Raw genomic sequence first — 24,072 nt, forward strand, 5'->3', positions numbered from 1 at the left:
AGCGGGAGGCCGCACTGGTCACAATACTGGGAATCCGCACTGGCCGGCCACCAATGAATATAAAGGGAGGGGGGCCGCACTGGTCATATTTAATACTGGGAATCCGCACTGGCCACCAATGAATATAGAGGGAGGGGAGCCGCACTGGTTACATGTAATACTGGGGAGGGAGGGAGGGGGGGCCGCACTGGCCACCAATGAATATAGAAGGAGGGGGCCGCACTGGTCACATTTAATACTAGGGAGGGAGGGGGTCTGCCCCCTCCTGCCTGGTAGCACCTGATCTCTTACAGGGGGCTATGATTCGCACAATAATTGTGCGGATCACAGCCCCCTGTAAGAGATCGGGTGCTGCCAGGCAGCAGGGGGCAGTCATGTACACAGTTCTTTTAGTATATTCTAACTTGAAGCGTCCCCATCACCATGGGAACGCTTCTGTGTTTAGAATATACTGTCGGATCTGAGTTTTCCCGAAGTGAAAAATCAGATCTGAAATAAACAGTTATGCAGACGGATCCGTTCTGAACGGATGCAAGCGTTTGCATTATAGGAGCGGATCCGTCTGTACAGACACCAGACGGATCCGCTCCTAACGCAAGTGTGAAAGTAGCCTTACATCACTAAAAGTGTAACACCAAGCGATCAAATGCCCCCCAAAATAGTACCAACCTGCTCTATAAAAATACCACATGATCTAACCCCTCAGGTGAACACCGTAAAAAAGATAAAATAAAAAGTGTGTCAAAAAAGCTATTTTTTGCCAACTTACATCACAAAAAGTGTAATACCAAGTGATCAAAAAGTCATATGCACCCCAAAATATTATCAATCAGTCATCTCATACCGAAAAAAATTAGCCCCTACATAAGACAGTCGCCCAAATAATTTAATAAAAGTATGGTTTTCAGAATATGGAGACACTAAAAAATTATATCATATATATTTTTTTTTCAAATGATTTAGTCATATTTGGTATTGTCGCGTCTGTAACAACCTGCTCTATAAAAATACCACATGATCTAACTTGTCAGATGAACATTGTAAATAACAAAAAATGAAAAACGGTGCAAAAGCAGCTATTTTTTGTTACCTTGCCTCACAAAAAGTGTAATCTAGAGCAACCAAAAATCATATGTACCCTAAAATAGTACCAACAAAACTGCCACCTTATCCCGTAGTTTCCAAAATGGGGTCACTTTTTTGGGAGTTTCTACTCTAGGGGTGCATCAGGGGGTCTTCAAATGTGACATGGCAACTTAAAATTATCCCAGTGAAATCTGCCTTCCAAAAACCATATGGTGTTCCTTTCTTTCTGCGCCCTGCCGTGTGCCCATACAGCAGTTTACGACCACATATGGGGTGTTTCTGTAAACTACAGAATCAGGGTAATAAATATTGAGTTTTGTTTGGCTGTTAACCCTTGCTTTGTTAGCGGAAAAACATGGATTCAAATGGAAAATCTGTCAAAAAAGTGAAATTCTGAAAATTCATCTACATTTTCCTTTAATTCTTGTGAAACACCTCAGGCTACTTTCACACCTGCGTTAGGTGCGGATCCGGCTGGTATCTGCACAGACGGATCCGCACCTATAAATGCAAACGCTGGTATCCGTTCAGAACGGATCCGTCTGCATTTTTCTCTCCAAAAAAAATCTAAGTCTAAGTGTAAGTCAAACGGATCCGTCCTGACTTACATTGAAAGTCAATGGGGGGCGGATCCGTTTACAATTGCACCATATTTGTGTCAATGTAAACTGAACCGTCCCCATTGACTTACATAATAAGTCAGGACGGATCCGTTTGGCTCCGCATCGCCAGGCGGACACCAAAACGCTGCCAGCAGCGTTTTGGTGTCCGCCTCCAGAGCGGAATGGAGGCGGAACGGAGCCAAACTGATGCATTCTGAACTAATCTTATCCATTCAGAATGCATTTGATCCGTTTGGCGCCGCTTGTGAGAGCCTTGAAACGGATCTCACAGGCGGACCCAGAAACGGCAGTGTGAAAGTAGCCTAAAGGGTTAAGAAAGTTTGTAAAATCAGTTTTGAATACCTTGAGGGGTGTAGTTTCTAAAATGGCCATTTATGGGTGGTTTCTATTATGTAAGCCTCACAAAGTGACTTCAGACCTGAACTGGTCCTTTAAAAAGTGGGTTTTAGAAAATTTCAAGATTTGCTTCTAAACTAAGCCTTCTAATGTCCCAAAAAAGAAAATGTCATTTACAAAATGATCCAAACATGAAGTAGACATATGGGGAATGTAAAGTAATAACTATTTTAGGAGGTATCACTATCTGTTTTAAAAGCAGAGAAATTGAAATATTGAAAATTGCTAATTGTTCTAAATTTTTGGTAAATTCGGTAGTTGCTGCAAATGACTTGAGGACCAGGTTTAGTCATAGGGGCTACCCAGCAGAACCACTCAGACAAACATATCATCATGCAACAGAGAGAACCTTCTACATCCTAAAACCATCAATACGGATGATTCCAAAGCAAGAATTAGGCCTCATGCACACGGCCGTTGGGCGGCCGCCGGTCGTGTGCACCACTTGAATGGGTCAGCAATTCCGGAGATGCGGAACCGTAGTGTTTCCGGTGTTCCGTTCCATGACTGAGTGCTTCCGTGGTGTTTCTTTCCGTTGTTCCGCACCGCAAATAAATATGACATGTCATATTTTTTTGCGGTGCGGACAGACCACAGACCCATTTAAGTTGAATGGGTCCGGCCCTCTGCACGGATGTTGCCCGTGCATTGGGGACCGCAATTGCTGTCCCCAATGCACGGAACGGCCGCACAACGGCCGTGTGCATAAGGCCTTATTGGTACGTTTGATGTAGCACATAGGGAAATACGGAAGGTTTTAAATGATGTCTGGGGTCTTTTGCAGTCAGATCCGATTGTGGGACACCTAGTGGGAGATCATCCATACATCACGTTCCGTAGAGGTGGTAATCTGAGGGATAAACTGCTACACAGTGCATTTTCCACTCCAGCACGTGATACTTGGTTACCCAACAGACCACCAGGCACTTTCAATAGTAGTGGATGTGTGGCTTGTAAAGTTATAAAGAAGGGGAAGACGGTTGTAACCACTACGAAGAAGAAGAGCTATGCGATTTGGTCCTTTATCAATTCTAGAACAGTGGAAGTGGTCTATGTGGCAACATGCTTATGCAAATTACAGTATGTTGGCAAAACAAAACGTGAGTTTCGACGTCCGATCGGTGAACATCTGCGGGATATTTCCAATGAAGCCGATACACCAATTGCTCAGCATGTTTTGAAATATCACCCTGATACGACCGACTGTTTCAGGTTTCAAGGAATTGAGCATATCAGAACATCTGCGCGAGGGGGCGATGTGGATAATCTCCTCCTCCGCAAAGAGGCTCAATGGACCTTTACCTTACAGACCGTAAAGCCCCATGGTTTAAATGAATTTATTTTGTATACCAGCTATATTCAGTGAGATGTACCTGGACTAGACCTCTGAGTTTTGTGACTACGTGAAATCTGACAGTATGGTCCCCAGATGTTGTTGACCAGGGTTTTAATATCTCTGTGATGATTCGATTGTGGTTGTCACCTCCGTAAGGTCATCTGGAATCAGTGCTATTTTGTTGACATAATTTACATGGGTCTATTTATTGATTCTACAGGTGTGACATTCATAGACGCTCTTTTATGTGTCCAGTTCCACCATATGTGTGTGGTTATGTTATATTAGGATACACACACTGAGGATTTATTGATCCATTCTGTGTATTGTGTACACACATACTGTGGAATGATTGACACATCTAGTGTACACTTGGGCATATGCATTATATTATAGGTTACTCCTGACTGTCACCCGCTTGGCACCCATCTTGTGGGCTTTGGTATGCCCTGGATGCGATGGTGCCGCCTTTGATCACTCCTTGATACTTTACTTACTCCTTATGCCTCCTTCAGCGATGTGAATAGGCGGGGCAGGGGTGCGCCGTTCACCTGCAGTGCTCCTGATTCATTGGCTCCCACGCTGCTAATGCCGGCCTAGGGGGCGTGTCTTTTTCTTCTTTAGCAGCTGCGCTGGGCGGGCACGCTATGGCGATCCCAGTGCCGCAGGCTACGTGTCTTCACGCTATGTACCAGAGCGTGCAGCACTTGCTGTGTGTTTGTCTAACTGTAATAGCTCCTGATGACTTGGCTGTATAATCAATAACGCGTTGAGCCAGGCTGTCTATCCTGAAGAGATAGGAGACAGCTTCAATGTAAATAGCGACACATATAGGTAGCCTAGTGAAAAATTACAGTCAAAGGGCAGCAGACCCATATTAATACTTTGCAGTGTAGTAACTGGTTATATATTAGGGGAATACTAGGTGGGAGTGCGCTCATTGCTAGGTTCCCACCCCCCTGATTTCCAGCTACCAGTCTGCTCCCTTTGTATGTACACAGTCCTGGGTTGTGATCTGAGGGGTTAACAATGCACCCGTACTTAGGGAGCACCTTACCTTGGACTGTGTATGTGGTTTTACTTATACGTTAAGTTGAGAATACCCACTCTTGTCTTTCTATTTTTAACTATCAGAATAAAAGTTATATTTTAGCGACATTTCAATAGTTAAACGTTATTCTTGTGGTCGCCTACTCCCTACGATATTATCTAGTGAACTATAAATTCTGTATTTTTTTTATAAATAAAAATTTAATATTTTGACTCAAATTTACCACTGTCATGAAGTACAATATTTGATGAGAAAACAATCTCAGAATGGCTTGGATAAGTAAAAGCGTTTTAAAGTTATCCCCACATAAAGTGACACATGTCAGATTTGCAAAAAATGGCCTGGTCCTTAAAGGGATTCTGTGATCAGATTTAACCCCTCTAAACTAAACATATGCTCATGTCCAGACTAATAAGAAGAATCCTAAGCTGGCCTTATTAAACCTCACTGGGCTCTATTTGCCCAAAAAACAGGTTTTTATAACCTGTCAATCACTTACTTAAGGTGCCCAAGGGGAGGTCCGTTAATACAGTGCCCGGCCGCACCCCTCGCCGTCCGGTGCCCAGTGCCGCCTTCCCTGTCTTCAGCGCTGCCTTCTACAGCTCAGCGCTGCCTCCGCAATCCTCCCCGTCCCTCGGTCAGATCCCGGGCTGTGAGAGGTTGGCGCCAATCTGCAGGTCATATCAGGGTTGAGCGAAGGGCGCATCAGGCCGGCGCATGCACACTTCGCTCAATGAAGCCGCTGCCTGGAGTCCGCACGGGCGCATCAGGCTGAGCTTAGTGCGCAGGCGCGGGATCTGGCAGAGGGACGGAGAGGATTGCGGAGGCGGCGCTGAGCTGTAGAAGGCGGCGCTGAAGACAGGGAAGGCGGCGCTGGCAAGGGGTGCGGCCGGGCACCCTGTATTAACGGACCTCCCCTTGGGCACCTTAAGTAAGTGATTGACAGGTTATAAAAAACATTTTTTTGGGCAAATAGAGGCACAGTGAGTTTTAATAAGGCCAGCTTAGGATTCTTATTATTAGTCTGGACATGAGCATATGTTTAGGTTAGAGGGGTTAAATCTGATGACAGAATCCCTTTAAGGTGAAAAATGGCAGGGTCCTTAAGGGGTTAAACATTTCTCCTACCTAGCGCTGTCACTAGTTTTTCCAGGCCAAAACTACTGACAGACCTTAAAACAGCTTGTCCAAGGTTAGAAAAATGCTTTTGATTCCCGACTCCCCAGAAAAAACACACACTTTTGTCTATTGGCTTTAGAGCATGGTATTGGTATACAGTTTAACATAAACCAACCCAACATCCTTTATCCATTTTTCTTATTGTTCTTTCTTCGTTTCATATTTTTAGGTTGGAATTGATTTCACTGGTTCCAATGGAGATCCCAAATCACCTGACTCATTACACTTCATCAGCCCAAATGGTGTTAACGAATATCTTACCGCAATATGGTGTGTGGGTAACGTTGTCCAGGACTATGACACGTAAGATTCTCCACTGTTGCTTATGATCCATATATGTTTTCCTTGTGTCCATATGTCCTTCCAAAACTTATCCTGCAAAAAACAAGCTCCATGACCCAGCAACAAAGGGGGGTCTTCCCTGAAACCTGGTAATAGGTAGGACATTGGGCTTTGTCATTCCAATGTGACCTACCTGTTAGGGTTTACATTGTCTGTCTGCATTTGTCAACAAGCTTGGAAACCTCTTCCTTCACTCTAACCTCGAAGTCTGAATTCATATGTCCGTGGAAACCGGTCCGTGAGACACCGGACTGGCATCCTGCTTAGTGCAGGAGCGCACGGCGTCATTAGTTGCTATGACGCCATGCACTTCGTGCTGCCGCTGCTGTATAGTAATACACTCGTATAGATCATAAGAGTGTATTACTGTACTGCGGCGGCATAAAGCGCACGGCGTCATAGCAACCAGTGACGCCGTGTGTTACTGCACTAAGCAGGATGCCAGTCCGGCGTCTCACAGACCTTGTTCCACGGACGTGTGAATTCAATCTTAGATGGCGATCTCGTCAGTGAGAGGGGAGTAAAAGCTGTATAATATAGCAGGCACCTGCGTGTGATGGTTTAGGCACCGAAAAATCTTGTACAGCGCCAAAACGCTACAAGCCCCTTCAAAGTGTTATTCATCTTAGGGAAATTTGGACATTCTACGTTTTTTTTTTTTTTTTTTTTTTTTTAAGTGAATTAACCCCGTTCTGCCACAGTCAAGGCAGGAAGAGGTTAATTCCCAGCCTGCAGGTTGACATTTTAATTTTAAAGCCAGCAGGTGCTGTTACATAACAAAAAGTGCTCCCTGCCGGCTTTCAACTTCTTCAATGCAATACAACCTTGTAGCAGAGTGCTACAAGCATGTATTACTGCCTGATCGCTCCAGCTGGCCACGGCACACCTCCCTGTGACCGCAGCTGACTAATGACAGCGCTGTCACAGAGATATGTGGCGGTACGGGCCGCCGGCAGATCGCGATGTAACCCGACCCTTTTATACGTCAGGTTAGAGATAAGAGCCTACCGCCGCCATGTAGATGAAGAAGGTTTAAAAAAAAAAATACATATAAAGAATTTTTTTCTTTTATTCGCTGGATCCTATGTCTGTTAGTGAAATTTTCCCCCCTACAGGTTGTGTCTTTCATGTTATTTATATTCATTTTATACGTGTGACATAGAGCACAATGGGATTATATTTGTACTTTTTATGTTTTTGTGGCAGAACTAGTTTGCCGATTATTAAGCTCTGCTATAATATTTCTTGCTTACAGAGACAAACAGTTCCCGGCTTTTGGATTTGGAGCCCAGGTCCCACCAAACTGGCAGGTAAGATGATTTAATAATTTAAGATGCACAGGTTTATTTCCCTGGTTTAGCGCCAGCAATGGCGTATCGAACTGCCATATTGGTAAGTCTACCCAAGGTGTCACCAAAACCATACAACTTTTCCTGGCGTGCACTGTGTCAGTGGAGTATATGGCCTACACCAAGTTCATCATGTCATCTCAAAACTGTCATGGAAGGCCAAAAACATTTCCTAAGTGTTTTGGCAGGATCAGCCAAGATAAGTTGTGAAATGCATCAAATCATTATATTTACTTGCAGTTAATAACCTAGTTTATAAGGCTGAAAAAAGACATCTGTCTATCTGTGTAAAGTACACGGGGGGGTCCCCAGTGAGCCAGTCCGAGTCGGTTTGGAATCCATTTATTTCCAATAGTTTGCAAACAACTTCAGTTAGTATGTTCACATAGCTGGTTACCCTCACCACGCTCTCCAATATCTTAAAATAATCTTTTTCATGTTGATATTTCACCTTCGACACAGAGTCCAGTATTTTCAGCTTGCTGTAATATATTCATGCAATCGCTAATCACTATTAGTAACTGAGGACACCTCAGTCTAAGGCCTCATGCACAGGACCATATGTAAGTTGCGATCCGCAAAAAATACAGATGACGTCCGTGTACATTCCGTATTTTGCGGAATGGAACAGTACTATCCTTGTCTGTAATGCGGACAATAATAGGACATGTTCTATTTTTTTGCGGAACGGACATCCGAAAACGGAATGTACGCAAAGTAACTTTCCTTTTTTTGCGAACCCATTAAAAAGAATGGTTACGCATACGGTCCGCAAAAAAAAGAACGGGCATGGAAAGAAAATAAGTTTTGTGTGCATGAGTCCTAAAAGTCTGTGATTCCAGAAATCAAATTACAAATCACTTCTTATAATACACTGGCGCTCGTTCCCCACCACTATTCAATCCCTATACTTTGCTGCGGTATCGCATCAGTACTACAACAACTGCTGCAAAAAGGACGTTTATATAAATGGTATAAAGGATACTGCACATATACCGCACCCACTATATCTCTGGTATCGCCACTTAAGATCGCCGCAGATTTGAAAACATTATACCCAAGGAGTTATTTACCTTGCTATTGCTTCTTGAGACCAGATGCGTTACTTTCTCTTTATGTGCAGTGAAATAATCCAGGGTATATTAGATCAGTATCTATTTAGGAGCGTGCCCCGGCCAGTGGCTCAGCTCCGTTCGCACTCCTCTGGGGCCACAAGTGCCGTCACGGTTTGAGCTACGGAGGGGTGTATGTGTCGGCCAGCCAACGCATTTTGGATAGATCGCTATCCTTCGTCAGGATTATGTTTGAAAATCAGCAGCGATCTTATGCCAGATATATAGTGGGTGCGGTGTATGCACGGTATCCTTTATACCATTTATATAATTCCAGAAATCTCCTCAAATTACATATTTTCGAATGACCGTACACTTGTGCAATATCACAATCTGTTCATATAGTGTGCACTCGGTCCAAATACTAGCATCCAATTAACCTTGCTCAAGCCCACAACACTTGCAATGTCCAAACAATTAGGCCCCTTTCACACGAGCGAGTATTCCGCGCGGATGCGATGCGGGAGGTGAACGCATTGCACCCGCACTGAATACTGACCCATTCATTTCTATGGGGCTGTGCACACGAGCGGTGATTTTCACGTATCACTTTTGCGTTGCGTGAAAATCGCAGCATGCTCCTCTTTGTGCGTTTTTCACGTAACGCAGGCCCCATAGAAATGAATGGGGTTGCGTGAAAATCGCAAGCATCCGCAAGCAAGTGCGGATGCGGTGCGATTTTCACGCACGGTTGCTAGGAGACGATCGGGATGGAGACCCGAACCTTATTATTTTCCCTTATAACATGGTTATAAGGGAAAATAATAGCATTCTGAATACAGAATGCTAAGTAAAACAGGGCTGGAGGGGTTAAAAAAAAATAAAGTGTCATTTAACTCACCTTTATCCACTTGCTCGCGTAGCCGGCATCTCCGTCTGACTCTTTTACTGTCTAGGACCTGTGGAGAGCATTAACTATAGTTTAAGGACTTGGGATGACGTCACTCCGGTCATCACATGGTACGTCACATGATCTTTTACCATGGTGATTCACCATGGTAAAAGATCATGTGACGTACCATGTGATGACCAAAGTGACGTCATCCCAGGTCCTTAAACTATAGTTAATGCTCTCCACAGGTCCTATACAGTAAAAGAGTCAGACGGAGATGACGGGCATCGCGAGCAAGTGGATTAAGGTGAGTTAAATGATTTTTTATTTTTTTTAACCCCTCCAGCCCTGTTTTACTTAGCATTCTGTATTCAGAATGCTATTATTTTCCCTTATAACCATGTTATAAGGGAAAATAATACTATTTACAGAACACCGATCCCAAGCCCGAACTTCTGTGAAGAAGTTCGGGTTTGGGTACCAAACACGCGCGATTTTTCTCACGCGAGTGCAAAACGCATTACAATGTTTTGCACTCGCGCGGAAAAATCGCGGGTGTTCCCGCAACGCACCCGCACATTTTTCCGCAACGCCCGTGTGAAAGAGGCCTTACAGGTTAAATCTCAGACTTATAGTTTTGGATACAGCTACCCGCGATACGTGAAGGGGATTATTTTACAAGAATGGAGATGGTGGTGGAGTTGACCAGCTATGACCGACTGACGTTATTTGCTAACTATTGGAAATAAATGGATTAATTTTAAAAAAAGTGCTACAGGTATCATGAGTCTATGATTTAACCTGCTGTTGTAATTATTGTTTGGACATTGCGAGTGTTGTGGGCTTGAACAGTTTTAATCAAATAATAGTATTTGGGCTAAGTACACACTACATAAAGCAATAACAATTTGTGCCATCCCTTAAAACGTATGTAATTTTTGACAATATGGATACATTTCATATTTTTCACAATATGGATACATTTCAAAATTCAGTTTTTTAGGTTTGCTTTTTTTTGTATCCTACAATGTAGTCCTTTTGTGTTCTGCGGTATGCAGACTAGCCCTAGCCTCTAGCGCCACCTGTTGGAAGGCATCTATCGTAGGAACTCAGTGTCTGGCCTTTGAAATGGTGCTTGCAACATAATCTAGGACATGAGCTAAACCAGACGCTGATCTGCAGACAATTGTTTCGGGGTGCGTGCCCTTCATCAGTTCTTGTTTGGCTGGGTAAGAGGCCTTTGTCAGGGATCTAGGGAATACTGTTTCTACTTCGTGGATCTTGCCTAATAGGTAGAAGTGGTCTTCCAGGCCTTGCAATTCTCCTATGGTGTGCAAATTAGCCTTCTTTCCAAAGATAGCCTTGCCTCTAGCACCTCCTGTTGGAGAGCAGCTATCCTATAGGTCTGGCCTTTCAAACAGGCTTTGAAACATAATGGGAGTAAGCCAAGCCAGATACTCCAGATACTCAGTTTAAAGGGAACCTTTCATCTTGAACATGGTGTCTGAGCTGCAGGCCGCATGTTATAGAGCAGGAGGAGCTGAGCAGATTGATGTATAGTTTTGTGGGAAAAGATTCAGTAAAACTTGTGTTTTATTCATATTTTCCCATAAAACTACATATCAATCTGCTCAGCTCATCCTGCTCTATCACATGCTGCGTGCAGCCAAACCCCTTATTCAACATGACCGATTCCTTTTAATCTCTAAATACATTGACTGATAATGTATTTTAATTTTCAGGTATCTCATGAGTTTGCCTTAAACTTCAACACCAGCAATCCTTATTGTGCAGGTAAGATGCACATTTGAATAGAGCACAGACATCCTCCCAAAACATTCCAAATTTGAGGAATTTGACATTTAATTTTTAATGCATTATCATCATCAGGTGTACAAGGCATTGTGGATGCCTACCGTCAAGCTTTGCCTCAAGTTCGTCTGTATGGACCAACAAACTTCTCTCCCATTATCAACCACGTGACCAGGTTTGCGGCTGCCGTGGCACAGCAGAAAACTGCGGCTGTGAGTTTATTTACTCAAATCACATTTGTAGTATAGTTGGGTTGTCCTTTTTTTTTTTAAAAGGGTTATCTGAGAAAACAGGTCCATTTCTTCCATAGCTGTACCACTTCATGGGTTGTCTACTATTGCATCTCAGTCCTGTTCTCGTGAATGGGGATGATCTGCAATACCAGTCACAACTCATAGACAAGAGTGGTGGTGTTTCTGGGTAAAAACTGACCTTTTCTATGTAATTTGTTATTACATGCTCTGTGATTAGTGCTAATTTGCTAACATTTGTTTCTAATGTTTCCAGCAATACTTTGTACTTTTAATCATCACTGATGGGGAGATCACCGACCTTAATGACACCAGAAATGCCATTGTCCAAGCCTCTAAGCTTCCCATGTCTATCATCATCATCGGGGTGGGGAGTGCAGATTTCAAAGCCATGGAATTTCTTGATGGAGACAATGGAGTCCTGAAGTCTTCCAGCGGGGAGTCTGCTGCCAGAGACATTGTCCAGTTTGTGCCATTCCGACAATTCCAAAATGTAAGTTGAGATTTTTCTATGGTGATTAATCATAAGTATGTGGAGTGAGATTGAAAATCAGAATAGGCTCAGGCGCCCTACCATACTACCACTCTGTACAACCTATCCTGAGCTTTCTTCAGATTCCACATTGTGATACGTTCCATTGGGTGCAGTATTATAGAGCATTGCTTCACACACACACACACACACACACACACACACACACACACACACACACACGGGTTTTAAAGGGGTTATCCCATGAATAATGTAAAAAAATGAAAATCATATAAAATCTAGTACATGACAACCTCTTTCTAACAAAGCTAGAACCAACCCTGTACCTCACATGGCTCCAGAGATCTTCACCGGCATTGCTCTGCTAGATTTATTTTTTTTTCAACCGATCCGTTTTAGAGGGCATGTCCTTTCTCAAGAATGTGTCCTGAGCATGTGCTTTGAATAACTCAGTGGCTATAATACATTTTTAATTACAGGCAACAACAAAAGATATTCAGATCCAGGTGCTGGTTTGCCAACTGTAGAATATTTTTGGTGGGACAGCCCCTTGAAGCACAAAAAAAAAAAACAACAACATGCATTTCAAGTGTATTTCAGCATTTGGTGACACTATTTAGTAACATTTAAAACATGCTTTTCTGGTGGTTTTTCGAATCCTGTAGAGAAACCGATGGGAAAACTCCAGAAAAAAAATGCCATACTTAGAGCATGCTTCATAAAAAAAAAAAAAGTCACAAATGCAAAAATACAAAATGCTGTGTGGAGACTTGTCAATAATTTCATATTGGCTTTAAAATGAAATCTGGCACAAACCAATGTAAATGCCTTGAAAAATCCGCTGTGTGTAAATCCAGTTTTAATATGGCACCATACAGTATGCCTACACATCTGTAGTAGGGAGTCCGGGTGTCTCCAGGCATATTGCTTAAAAGGGTTGTGCAGCAATATAGATGCCCTGTTCTCAGGATAGGTCATTAATATCTGATTGACTAGGGTCCACTAATCAACTGTTTGAAGAGGAGCTGGCGCTCCATGCGAGCAGTGCTTTCTCTTCACTACGCTACACGTCGTCTCCTGTGGAGTAGTGTCATTACAAGTGCTCCCTCCATTCAAGTGATTGGATCAAGTACGTGCAATTACACTGCACTTCCGAGATGACGGGCAGTGTAATGAAGAGGAAGCGGCACTCGCATGGAGCTTCCGCTTCAAACAGCTGATCAGCGAGGATGACAGATGTCGGACCCCAGCCGATCAGATATTGATATTGATCAATGTATTGTATATTGCTGCACAACCCCTTTTAAATCTCTTGTTCAGTGACCCTCCCCCAGCAATAAAATACCTGGAACTTTTAAAAATCTCTGTAGGTAACGAATATAAATTAGCAGACTGTATAGATCACTGGGTTATGTATTACTATGAGCAGTCATGTTCCTATAAACCTGTCACTATTTCCACTGCTTTTCAGGCCCCACGTGAAGCACTAACTCAAGCCGTTCTTGCTGAGATCCCTAAACAGCTGGTTTCATATTTCAAGTTTTTGGGAATGCCACCTGTGAATCCTCCACAACAGAAAACTACATAGGAGTTGGAATATCCCATGTGTTAGGTGCTGCTACAACCTGAAGGTTACCATCCAGAATTCTTCACCTTCATCATATAGAAGACTTTTTCAGGGTGTTATCTGTTATTCCTTCTTTTTTGCTTAGATGTGGCAGGCCAATCTTCAATGGACTTTCCTGGTGACAATGGCGCTGAAGCGGCGGAGGTCCTGCCTTTTTGCTTTTCGTATGGTTTGGGTATTAGCTTCTTTTGGTTTATTTCTATGCAAACAAGTTGGACCCTATGAAGGCTTATTCGGGGTTTATATCAGATTATGGCTACAATGAATGAAATCCGTTTACCACAGATGTGGCAAACAGTTTTATCGGCTAGCATGGTGCTGCGGCAGGTATTATATATGTAATAAAGGTCAGACATGTCATCATTCCACAACTGCAGAAGACCAAAGAACCTCTTCTATGCAGGTTTATCATCCAATCTGATTCCAGGCAGTGTTACTTGTGAAGGGAGAGGACTACTAGAAGCTCAACTTAAGAGTTTTCCATGAATGAAAAGTAGGAGCATTCCTATAATTGATGACACCTACCTTGTTGACCACAAATCAATATAAAATGTATGTATTAAAATATATAAGCCAGTTGGAGGTTGGTTTTGGCATTATGTACATGACCACAGAGTTTATGGAGAGAAACTATGTAATCCACCCAATATGAACTGTAATAACCCTTCCGAGGTATCATGGTTGACTCACATGGTGTGATCATGTTGAGGTTTCTTGTAACCTTGTGGAAAAAATTGACATGTTTAGGGAATGTGTCCCATATTGAGGTAGAGAGGGAAGACAGGCACTCACTTTGCCTGCTATATTGAATTACTTTATTGGAAGCGTCAAAACTGTGACACGTTTCATCTCTAACAAAAAGCCTTATCGGAGCTTGTGTTAGAGCCGAAACACATCACAGTTTTGATGCTTACAATCAAGTGATTTAATCGGCTAGCGAAGTGAGCACTGGTCTTCCTTCTTTAGCGGTTTAAGGGTAGATCTAAAAACATTTCTATTATGAATCTCGACTTAAGAACCAATTTACACGGAGTGATCTTCATTAAAATGTAAGTGAGAAGCAATCAAAATTATCATTCCTTTGCAAAGGCATTTGCTTAAAACTTTGCTTTGTCATCTCACATTGCTACAACTCCTTGATATGTATAATTAGAAGAAAATCCCACGAGCTGTACATTGGGATTCTGTCTAGAGACACAGTGCACACCTAACCCTCTACATGTAACACTTTCATATGGAGACACTGAGAATTCAGAAAATGTGATGATATTGCCAAATCTGAATTTATCACTCTAAGCTAATTATATGTTAAATTAGCCAATTTATTTGTGCCTGAGTATCACAATAGTGCTGAATGGTGCCTTGTTATAGTAAGCATTTGCCCTCTAATAGGGTCAGATCGGTCCTTCCCTAACCTAGATAAATTACCCAAATTGGGTGATGACATGAGGCCATTATTACCCGGTCACAACAGGGACATTTGTATAGCCATAGAGATTGTCACGTACTAAAATATATAAAATCTCTCTGAGTATTCCTATGAAGATAAGGTAACCTCTTCACTAAACATAGATTTTCGGTGCCGTTAGTATTTGACCTACATTGGGTAAAAAGGGGTTTTAGGTAATGAAGGAAAGCTTTTGAGAAGCACTGGCTTAGAGGATACTTTATTAGATGCTTTACTTTGCTATGCATTGGCTTGGAGTAATATGTGCCTTTTTACTGACCTCCAAGTTATTAACTGATGCCATATTTTTTGCATTTTTCACTTTGACTATGCTTTGTGCCGTTTTGCTGTTACATGAACCTTTAGAAGATTTATAATCATTCTTACTATTCCTTGTAGTCACTGAAGTATATCCATATTGGCATTTTCTTTGCTTTATATATCAGTCACTGTAATATGCAACAGTACTTAGGAACTGTTTTATGCAAGTTCATGTTGTACTCTGATCTGGCACTAGACTTATCAAGTAGACTGCTAGAATAATCAAGGATTTTATCTCATCTTGCAGTTTGTATATATATTTTTCTTCATAGAAATGTCCAATAAAATATATAAAAAGTGTTGTATTTGTGTTTTGACTATCAGTATTGTTCTTGCAAACACATATATCTAAAATGGATCTGTGCGTCCACTTCTACCATTTTATGCAAACATCTCATTTGATGATAAAATGTGTTTGGTTATGTTGCTTGCGCAGATAGACATGGGACAGCCCCCATTCAGACTACATCTATACAGATAAGTATAATTTACATGTAGGTTCCTTGCTAAATTGCAGTGTCAAAATCCGAAGTTGAACTCTGATTTGTGCCTCATTAACCACCTCAGCTTCCCTAGCTTAAACCCCCTTAATGACCAGACCACTTTTTACAATTCTGCACTACACTACTTTCACCGTTTATTGCTCGGTCATACAACTTACCACCCAAATGAATTTTACCTCCTTTTCTTCTCACTAATAGAGCTTTCATTTGGTGGTATTTCATTGCTGCTGACATTTTTACTTTTTTTTGTTATTAATCGAAATTGACCGACATTTTTGCAAAAAAATGAAATTTTTCACTTTCTGTTGTAACATTTTTCAAACAAAACTACATTTCTATATAAATTTTTCTCTAAATTTATTGTTCTACATGTCTTTGATAAAAAAAAATGCAATAAGTGTATATTTATTGGTTTGTGCAAAAGTTATAGCGTTTACAAACTATGGTGCAAAAATGTGAATTTCCGCATTTTGAAGCAGCTATGACTTTCTGAGCACCTGTCATGTTTCCTGAGGTTCTACAATGCCCAGACAGTAGAAACACCCCACAAATGACCCCATTTCGGAAAGTAGACACCCTAAGGTATTCGCTGATGGGCATAGTGAGTTCATGGAAGTTTTTATTTTTTGTCACAAGTTAGCGGAAAATGATTTATTTATTTTTTTCTTACAAAGTCTCATATTCCACTAACTTGTGACAAAAAATAAAATTTTACATGAACTCACCATACCCCTCACGGAATATCTTGGGGTGTCTTCTTTCCAAAATGGGGTCACTTGTGGGGTATTTATACTGCCCTGGCATTTTAGGGGATCTAAAGCGTGAGAAGTAGTTTGGAATCCAAATTCGTAAAAAATGCCCTGTGAAATCGTAAAGATACTCTTTGGAATTTGGGCCCCTTTGCGCACCTAGGCTGCAAAAAAGTGTCACACATGTGGTATCACCGTACTCGGGAGAAGTAGGGCAATGTGTTTTGGGGTGTCTTTTTACATATACCCATGCTGGGTGAGATAAATATCTCTGTAAAAGACAATTTTTCCCATTATTTTTTTTTTTATACAAAGTTGTCATTTTACAGAGATATTTCTCTCACCCAGCATGGTTATATGTAAAAAGACACCCCCAAATACATTGCCCTACTTCTCCTGAGTACGGCGATACCACATGTGTGACACTTTTTTGCAGCCTAGGTGTGCAAAGGGGCCCAAATTCCAACGAGTACCTTTTTAGGAGGGTATTTTTAGGCATTTGGATTCCAGACTTCTTCTCACGCTTTAGGGCCCCTAAAATGCCAGGGCAGTATAAATACCCCACAAGTGACCCCATTTTGGAAAGAAGACACCCCAAGGTATTCCGTGAGGGGCATGGCGAGTTCATAGAATTTTTTTTTTTTTTTTTTTGGCACAAGTTAGCGGAAAGGGAGACTGAGGAAAAAAAATAAATTTTATATATATATATATATATAATTTTTTTTTTTTCCTCAGTCTCCCTTTCCGCTAACTTGTGCCAAAAAGTTCAATCTTTCATGGACTCAATATGCCCCTCAACGAATACCTTGGGGTGTCTACTTTCCGAAATGGGGTCATTTGTGGGTGTGTTTACTGTTCTGGCATTTTGGGCGGGGCTAAATTGTGAGCAACCCTGTAAAGCCTAAAGGTACTCGTTCCCATTTTGGAAAGAAGACACCCCAAGGTATTCCGTGAGGGGCATGGCGAGTTCCTAGAATATATTTTTTTTGCCACAAGTTAGCGGAAAATGATTTTTTTTAATTTTTTTTTTCTCTTACATAGTCCACTAATTCCACTAATTTGTGACAAAAAATAAAATTTTACATGAATTCGCCATGCCCCTCACGAAATACCTTGGGGTGTCTTCTTTCCAAAATGGGGTCACATGTGGGGTATTTATACTGCCCTGGCATTTTAGGGGCCCTAAAGCGTGAGAAGTCTGTAATATAAATGTCTAATGTTTATGCATTTGGATTCTGTGAGGGGTATGGTGAGTTCATGTGAGATTTTTTTTTTTTGTCACAAGTTAGTGGAATATGAGACTTAGTAAGAAAAAACAAAAAACAATTTCCGCTAACTTGTGCCAAAAAAATTAAATCTTCTATGAACTCGCCATGCCCCTCAAAAGTGATCTTTTTATAGCGCCGCAGCGATTTTACGGTGTTTTTGCAGTGATCAGAAAAAAAAATATTTCTGTCACTGCGGTGGGGCGGACTGAACGCAAGTGTGCGCACAAGATCAGGCCTGATCGGGCGAACACTGCGTTTTTTGTAGAGCCTATAGAACATGTCCTATTCTTGTCCGCAATTGTGGACAAGAAAAGGCATTTTCTATATAGTTCTGGCAATGTGCGGATCCGCAAAACACATACAGACGTCTGAATGGAGCCTTACAGAGGGGTGATCAGGGATTCTAATATGGGGTGATCAGGGGTTAATAAGGGGTTAATAAGTGACAGGGGGTGTAGTGTAGTGGTGTTTGGTGCTACTTACAGAGCTGCCTGTGTCCTCTGGTGGTCGATCCAAGCAAAAGGGACCACCAGAGCACCAGGTAGCAGGTATATTAGACGCTGTTAACAAAACAGCGTCTAATATACCTTTTTGGGGTTAAAAAAAATCGCATCTACAGCCTGCCAGCGAATGATCGCCGCTGGCAGGCTGTAGATGTACTCGTTTACCTCCCGTTCCTGTGAACGCGCGCTCCTGTGTGTGCGCGTTCATAGGAAATCTCGTGTCTCGCGAGAGGACTTGCCGATGCGTCCAGGAGGAACAGATCGATCGACCGCCCACAGGACGCAATCCTGCGTTAGGCGGTCCTGAGGCGGTTGATGAAGCAGAGTTCAGCTTCGGATTTTGACACTGTAATTTATGCACATAACCGTGTCACGTCATAGACGCGAGTCAAAGTAATTCTCGAGATATTTGCATCAAGATCGCAAAGACCTCCATGGAGCCCATACATTTTACGGCAGTACAGAGGCTGTATTGTTAATGAAGTTTTCGAACTAACCGAGTTTGGATACAGCAGTCCGTACACGATTCGCTCAACACTAATGACATACATAGTTAAGTCACATTATTATGACTTCTGCCCAGCAGGGTTAGAAAATAATTCTAGTTCGTTCTGCCAGAGCCTTGATATTTCTGAAGTGTTTAGTGTGGTTATAGCACCATCTAGCGGTCTTAAATTGTATTACACTTTGTTTTTCCTGTTACAAAGACTACTGCATTGTGAGTGGTGCACTGCATTGTGGGAGTGCAAAGCATCCTGGGAAATGGAAGTCTCCAGGACACATCAGCAGAGCTGTCCTTTCGCATATCTCCTTCTCAAACTCCACCATCCTTGTAAAATCATATCTGGTGAAAGATCTACCTTTTTGTTTCAGGGATATTGTTATGTAGAGCTGTTCAGCTAGTTGTAATTGTTACTCAGGGACTTGTTATTACTGTTAGATAGACATGTAATCTTATGTACAAGCAGCCATTTTACCATGTGCTTCATTGTTAATGCAAATGTTATAGTACATGCTATCTATACTTATACATGTTATTTGTACATGTACAATCTCTCACTCATGCACATCGCGCAGAGAGTGCAACCTGTTGACCAAAAAACAAGTTAGACTACAAAGAACAATCCTCTTATTTGGATGACAAGAATGGTTTATGCTGAATGTCAGAATACACACTGTGTGAACGTGTATGAAGACAGAACACTGACCACTTACTACTTTTGATTTAAGGAGCGTAAATCTGGAGGAAGTCTTGCTGGGTATATAAGGTGTGGGATAGACTGTTTACACACACATCCCTCAGTGCTGTCATGGACGATTTATCAGAGTTGCAAAAAGGAATGATTATTTCGGGTAAAGGGTGGCAGCAATATTTCTGAAACTGCGGTTTGTGAACTATTCTTGTGCTGCTGTGGAGAGAATGCATTCTGAGTCGACAAATGGCACCATTGCAAACAAGCGACATGGAAACTGCGATGCACCACGTGCCAATGATGTGATAAGTGAATGTAGCCTACAAAGGTGCACGAGTGCAGACTGGCTTGCTACAGTGAATCAGCTCACTGCCACACTGAACCGGAGGCTACCAGACGTGTCTTAAACAACAGCTCAGTGAACCCTACTAGGTAAGAGGCTCCAAAGCAGATGGATGGTCATTGCACCTCTGCTAACAAACTTGCATCTGCAGAAAAGGCTTCAATTTTGATGCCTTCTCCGATGAGTCACATTTTTTGCTTCATCAAACAGATAGACATTGGTGTGTCAGGTAAGAAACATTAATGAGCAGACATCCTGCAACCATTGCTGGAAGAACACAAGCTGGTGGTGGCCGTGTTATGGTCTGGGGAATGTTTTCATGGGGCCCAATAACCCATATGGAAGGCACGCTCAACTGCTTTGGGTAGGTATCTGTTTATGCAGATCACATACACACATACAGTTATGTGCAAAATAATAGCAGTCTATCATCGCTAATGTGTTTAACCCATTAATGACCGGGCCATTTTGCAACTTCGTGACCAGGCTTATTTTTGAAAATCTGACATGTATCACTTTATGTGGTAATATATTTGGACCCTTTTACTTATCCAAGCCATTCTGAGATTGTTTTTTCATGACACATTGTACTTCATGACAGTCATAAATTTAAGTAAAAAAAATTTACCTTTTTATTTATGAAAAAATCTAAAATTTACCAAAAATTTCGAAAAATTAGCAATTTTTCAAAATTTCCATTTCACTGCTCTTAAAACAGAAAGAGATACCTCATAAAATATTTATCACTTAATATTCCCCATATGTCCATTTTTTATGTTGGCATCATTTTATAAATGTAATTTTATTTTATGAGATGTTAAAAGGCTTAGAATTTTAGAAGTAATTAACATAGTACATAAGGCTGAAAAAATACATATTTGTCCATCCAGTTCGGCCTGTCATCCTGCAAGTTGATCCAGAGGAAGACAAAAAAAAAACCCTGTGAGGTAGAAGCCAATTTGACCCACTTTGGGGGAATAAAAAATTTCTTCCCGACTCCAATCAGGCAATCAGAATAACTCCCTGGATCAACGACCCCTCTCTAGTATCTATAGCCTGTAATATTATTACACTCCATAAATACATCCAGGCCCCTCTTGAATTCCTTTATTGTACTAACCATCACCACCTCCTCAGGCAGAGAATTCCATAGTCTCACTGCTCTTACCGTAAAGAATCCTTTTCTATGTTTGTGTACAAACCTTCTTTCCTCCAGATGCAGAGGATGTCCCCTCGTCATAGACCTGGGGATAAATAGATGATGGGATAGATCTCTGTACTGACCCCTGATATATTTATACATAGTAATTAGATCTCCCCTCAGTCGTCTTTTTTCTGAAGTGAATAACCCTAATTTTGATAATCTTTCAGGGTACTGTTTTTTCCCCCTTCCAGTTATTACTTTAGTTGCCCTCCTCTGGACCCTCTCCAGCTCTGCTATGTCTGCCTTGTTCACAGGAGCCCAGAACTGTACACAGTACTCCATGTGTGGTCTGACTAGCGATTTGTGTGGTAGGACTATGTTCTTATCACGGGCATCTATGCCCCTTTTGATGCAACCCATTATCTTATTTGCTTTGGCAGCAGCTCATCTGCCACTTATCTGCCCAAGCCTCCAATCTATCCAGATCCCTCTGTATACTGTCCTCTTCAGTGTTAATTACTTTACACAGTTTAGTGTCATCTGCGAAAATGTATATTTTACTATGCAAGCCTTCTACAAGATCATTAATAAATATATTGAAGAGAATAGGGCCCAATACTGACCCCTGAGGTACCCCACTAGTGACAGTGACCCAATCTGAGTGTGTACCGTTAATAACCACCCTCTGTTTTCTATCATTGAGCCAGTTACTTACCCACATACTGACATATTCTCCCAGTCCGAGCATTCTCATTTTATATACTAACCTTTTATGTGGTACAGTGTCAAATGCTTTGGAGAAGTTCAGATATATACGACATCCATTGATTCGCCGCTGTCAAGTCTAGAACTTACCTCCTCATAGAAACTGATTAAATTAGTTTGGCATGACCGATCCCTCATGAAGCCATGTCCTAGAAAACCTTCAAACAGTTTACCCACAACAGATGTTAGGCTACTTTCACACCTGCGTTCAGGTGTCCGCTCGTGAGCTCCGTTTGAAGGGGCTCACAAGCGGCCCTGAACGCAGCCGTCCGGCCCTAATGCATTCTCAGTGGAGGCGGATCCACTGAGAATGCATCCGTCTGCCAGCGCTCAGCCTCCGCTCAGTGAGCGGACACCTGAACGCTGCTTGCAGCGTTCGGGTGTCCGCCTGGCTGTGCGGAGGCGAGCGGATCCGTCCAGACTTATAATGGAAGTCAATGGGGACGGATCCGCTTGAAGATGACACTATATGGCTCAATCTTCAAGCGGATCCGTCCCCCATTGACTTTCAATGTAAAGTCTGAACGGATCCGCTCAGGCTACTTTCACACTTAGAAATTTTTCTAAGTTATAATGCAGACGGACCCGTTCTGAACGGATGCAAACGTCTGCATTATAGGAGCGGATCCGTCTGATGAAACATCAGACGGACCCGCTCCGAACGCTAGTGTGAAAGTAGCTTTAAACTTACCGGCCTATAGTTTCCAGCCTCTGTTTTTGGACCCTTTTTGAATATTGGCACCACATTTGCTATGTGCCAATCCTGTGGGACATTCCCTGTCAGTATAGAGTCTGCAAATATCAGAAATAAGGGTCTTGCTATGACATTACTTAATTCCCTTAGGATGCGGGGGTGTATGCCATCCGGTCCTGGCGATTCGTCTATTTTAATCTTTTTAAGTCGCTGTTGTACTTCTTCCTGGGTCAGACAGGACACTTTTAATGGGGAATTTATTTTTACATTCAGCATTTCATCTGACAGTTTATTTTCCTCAGTTAATACATTGGAGAAAAAAATAATTTAAGAAAATTTCCAAAGCCCACTTTTTAGGGACCAGTTCAGGTCTGAAGTCACTTTGTGGGGCTCACATAGTAGAAACCACCCATAAATGATCCAATTTTGGAAACTACACCCTCAAGTTACTCAAAACAGATTTTAAAAACTTTGTTAACCCTTTAGGTATTCCATGAGAATTAAAGGAAAATGGAGATGAAATTTCAAAATGTCACTTTATTGGCAGATTTTCCATTTTAATCCATTTTTTTTCTTTAACACATCGAGGGTTAACAGCCAAACAAAACTTAATATTTATTACCCTGATTCTGCGGTTTACAGAAACACCCCACATGTGGTGGTAAACTGCTGTATGGGCACACGGCAGGGCGCAGAAGAAAAGGAGCGCCATATGGTTTTTGGAAGGCAGATTTTGCTAGACTGTTTTTTATATGCCATGTCCCATTTGAAGCCCCCCAGATGCACCCTACAGTAGAAACAATCAGAAAGTTACCCCATTTTGGAAACTATGGGATAAGGTGAATTTTAATCGCTCTATATTGTGTTTTTTGTGTGGCAAGGTAACCAAAGAATGGATGTTTTGGCACCGGTTTTATTTTTTGTTTTTTACAACGTTAATCTGACAGGTTAGATCATGTGCTATTTTTATAGAGCAGGTTGTTACGGATGCAATGATATCAAATACAGTCAGGTCCATAAATATTGGGTCATTAACACAATTCTAACAATTTTGGCTATATACACCACCACAATGGATTTGAAATGAAACGAACAATATGTGCTTTAACTTCAGACTGTCAGCTTTAATTTGAGGGTATTTACATCCAAATCAGGTGAACGGTGTAGGAATTACAACAGTTTGCATATGTGCCTCCCACTTGTTAAGGGACCAGAAGTAATGGGACACTTGGCTTCTCAGCTGTTCCATGGCCAGGTGTGTGTTATTCCCTCATTATCCCAATTACAATGAGCAGATAAAAGGTCCAGAGTTAATTTCAAGTGTGCTATTTGTATTTGGAATCTGTTGCTGTCAACTCTCAAGATGAGATCCAAAAAGCTGTCACTATCAGTGAAGCAAGCCATCATTAGGCTGAAAAAACAAAACAAACCCATCAGAGAGATAGCAAAAACATTAGGCGTGGCCAAAACAACTGTTTGGAACATTCTTAAAAAGAAGGAATGCATCGGTGAGCTCAGCAACATCAAAAGCCCCAAAGACCATTGAAAACAACTGTGGTGGATGACCGAAGAATTCTTTCCCTGGTGAAGAAAACACCCTTCACAACAGTTGGCCAGATCAAGAACGGTCTCCAGGAGATAGGTGTATGTGTG

General features: G+C 41.8%; 1 protein-coding gene across 4 annotated transcripts in view; it reads left to right on the top strand.

The window, feature by feature from the left end:
* CPNE1 (copine 1) overlaps positions 1-15,558 on the top strand; it is a 138,213-nt gene extending 122,655 nt beyond the window's left edge. For all 4 annotated transcript variants that reach the window (XM_040434800.1, XM_040434799.1, XM_040434801.1 and 1 more), the window contains 6 exons: positions 5,841-5,974; positions 7,269-7,323; positions 11,049-11,100; positions 11,197-11,330; positions 11,626-11,862; positions 13,334-15,558. In XM_040434800.1, the coding sequence (XP_040290734.1) occupies positions 5,841-5,974; positions 7,269-7,323; positions 11,049-11,100; positions 11,197-11,330; positions 11,626-11,862; positions 13,334-13,450 (729 nt within the window). In that variant the 3' untranslated portion in view covers positions 13,451-15,558. The remainder of the gene's footprint in view (positions 1-5,840; positions 5,975-7,268; positions 7,324-11,048; positions 11,101-11,196; positions 11,331-11,625; positions 11,863-13,333) is intronic.
* The last annotated feature ends 8,514 nt before the right edge of the window (positions 15,559-24,072 follow it).

Source organism: Bufo bufo, chromosome 6 (assembly GCF_905171765.1).
Source record: "Bufo bufo chromosome 6, aBufBuf1.1, whole genome shotgun sequence".
NCBI lineage: Eukaryota > Metazoa > Chordata > Amphibia > Anura > Bufonidae > Bufo > Bufo bufo.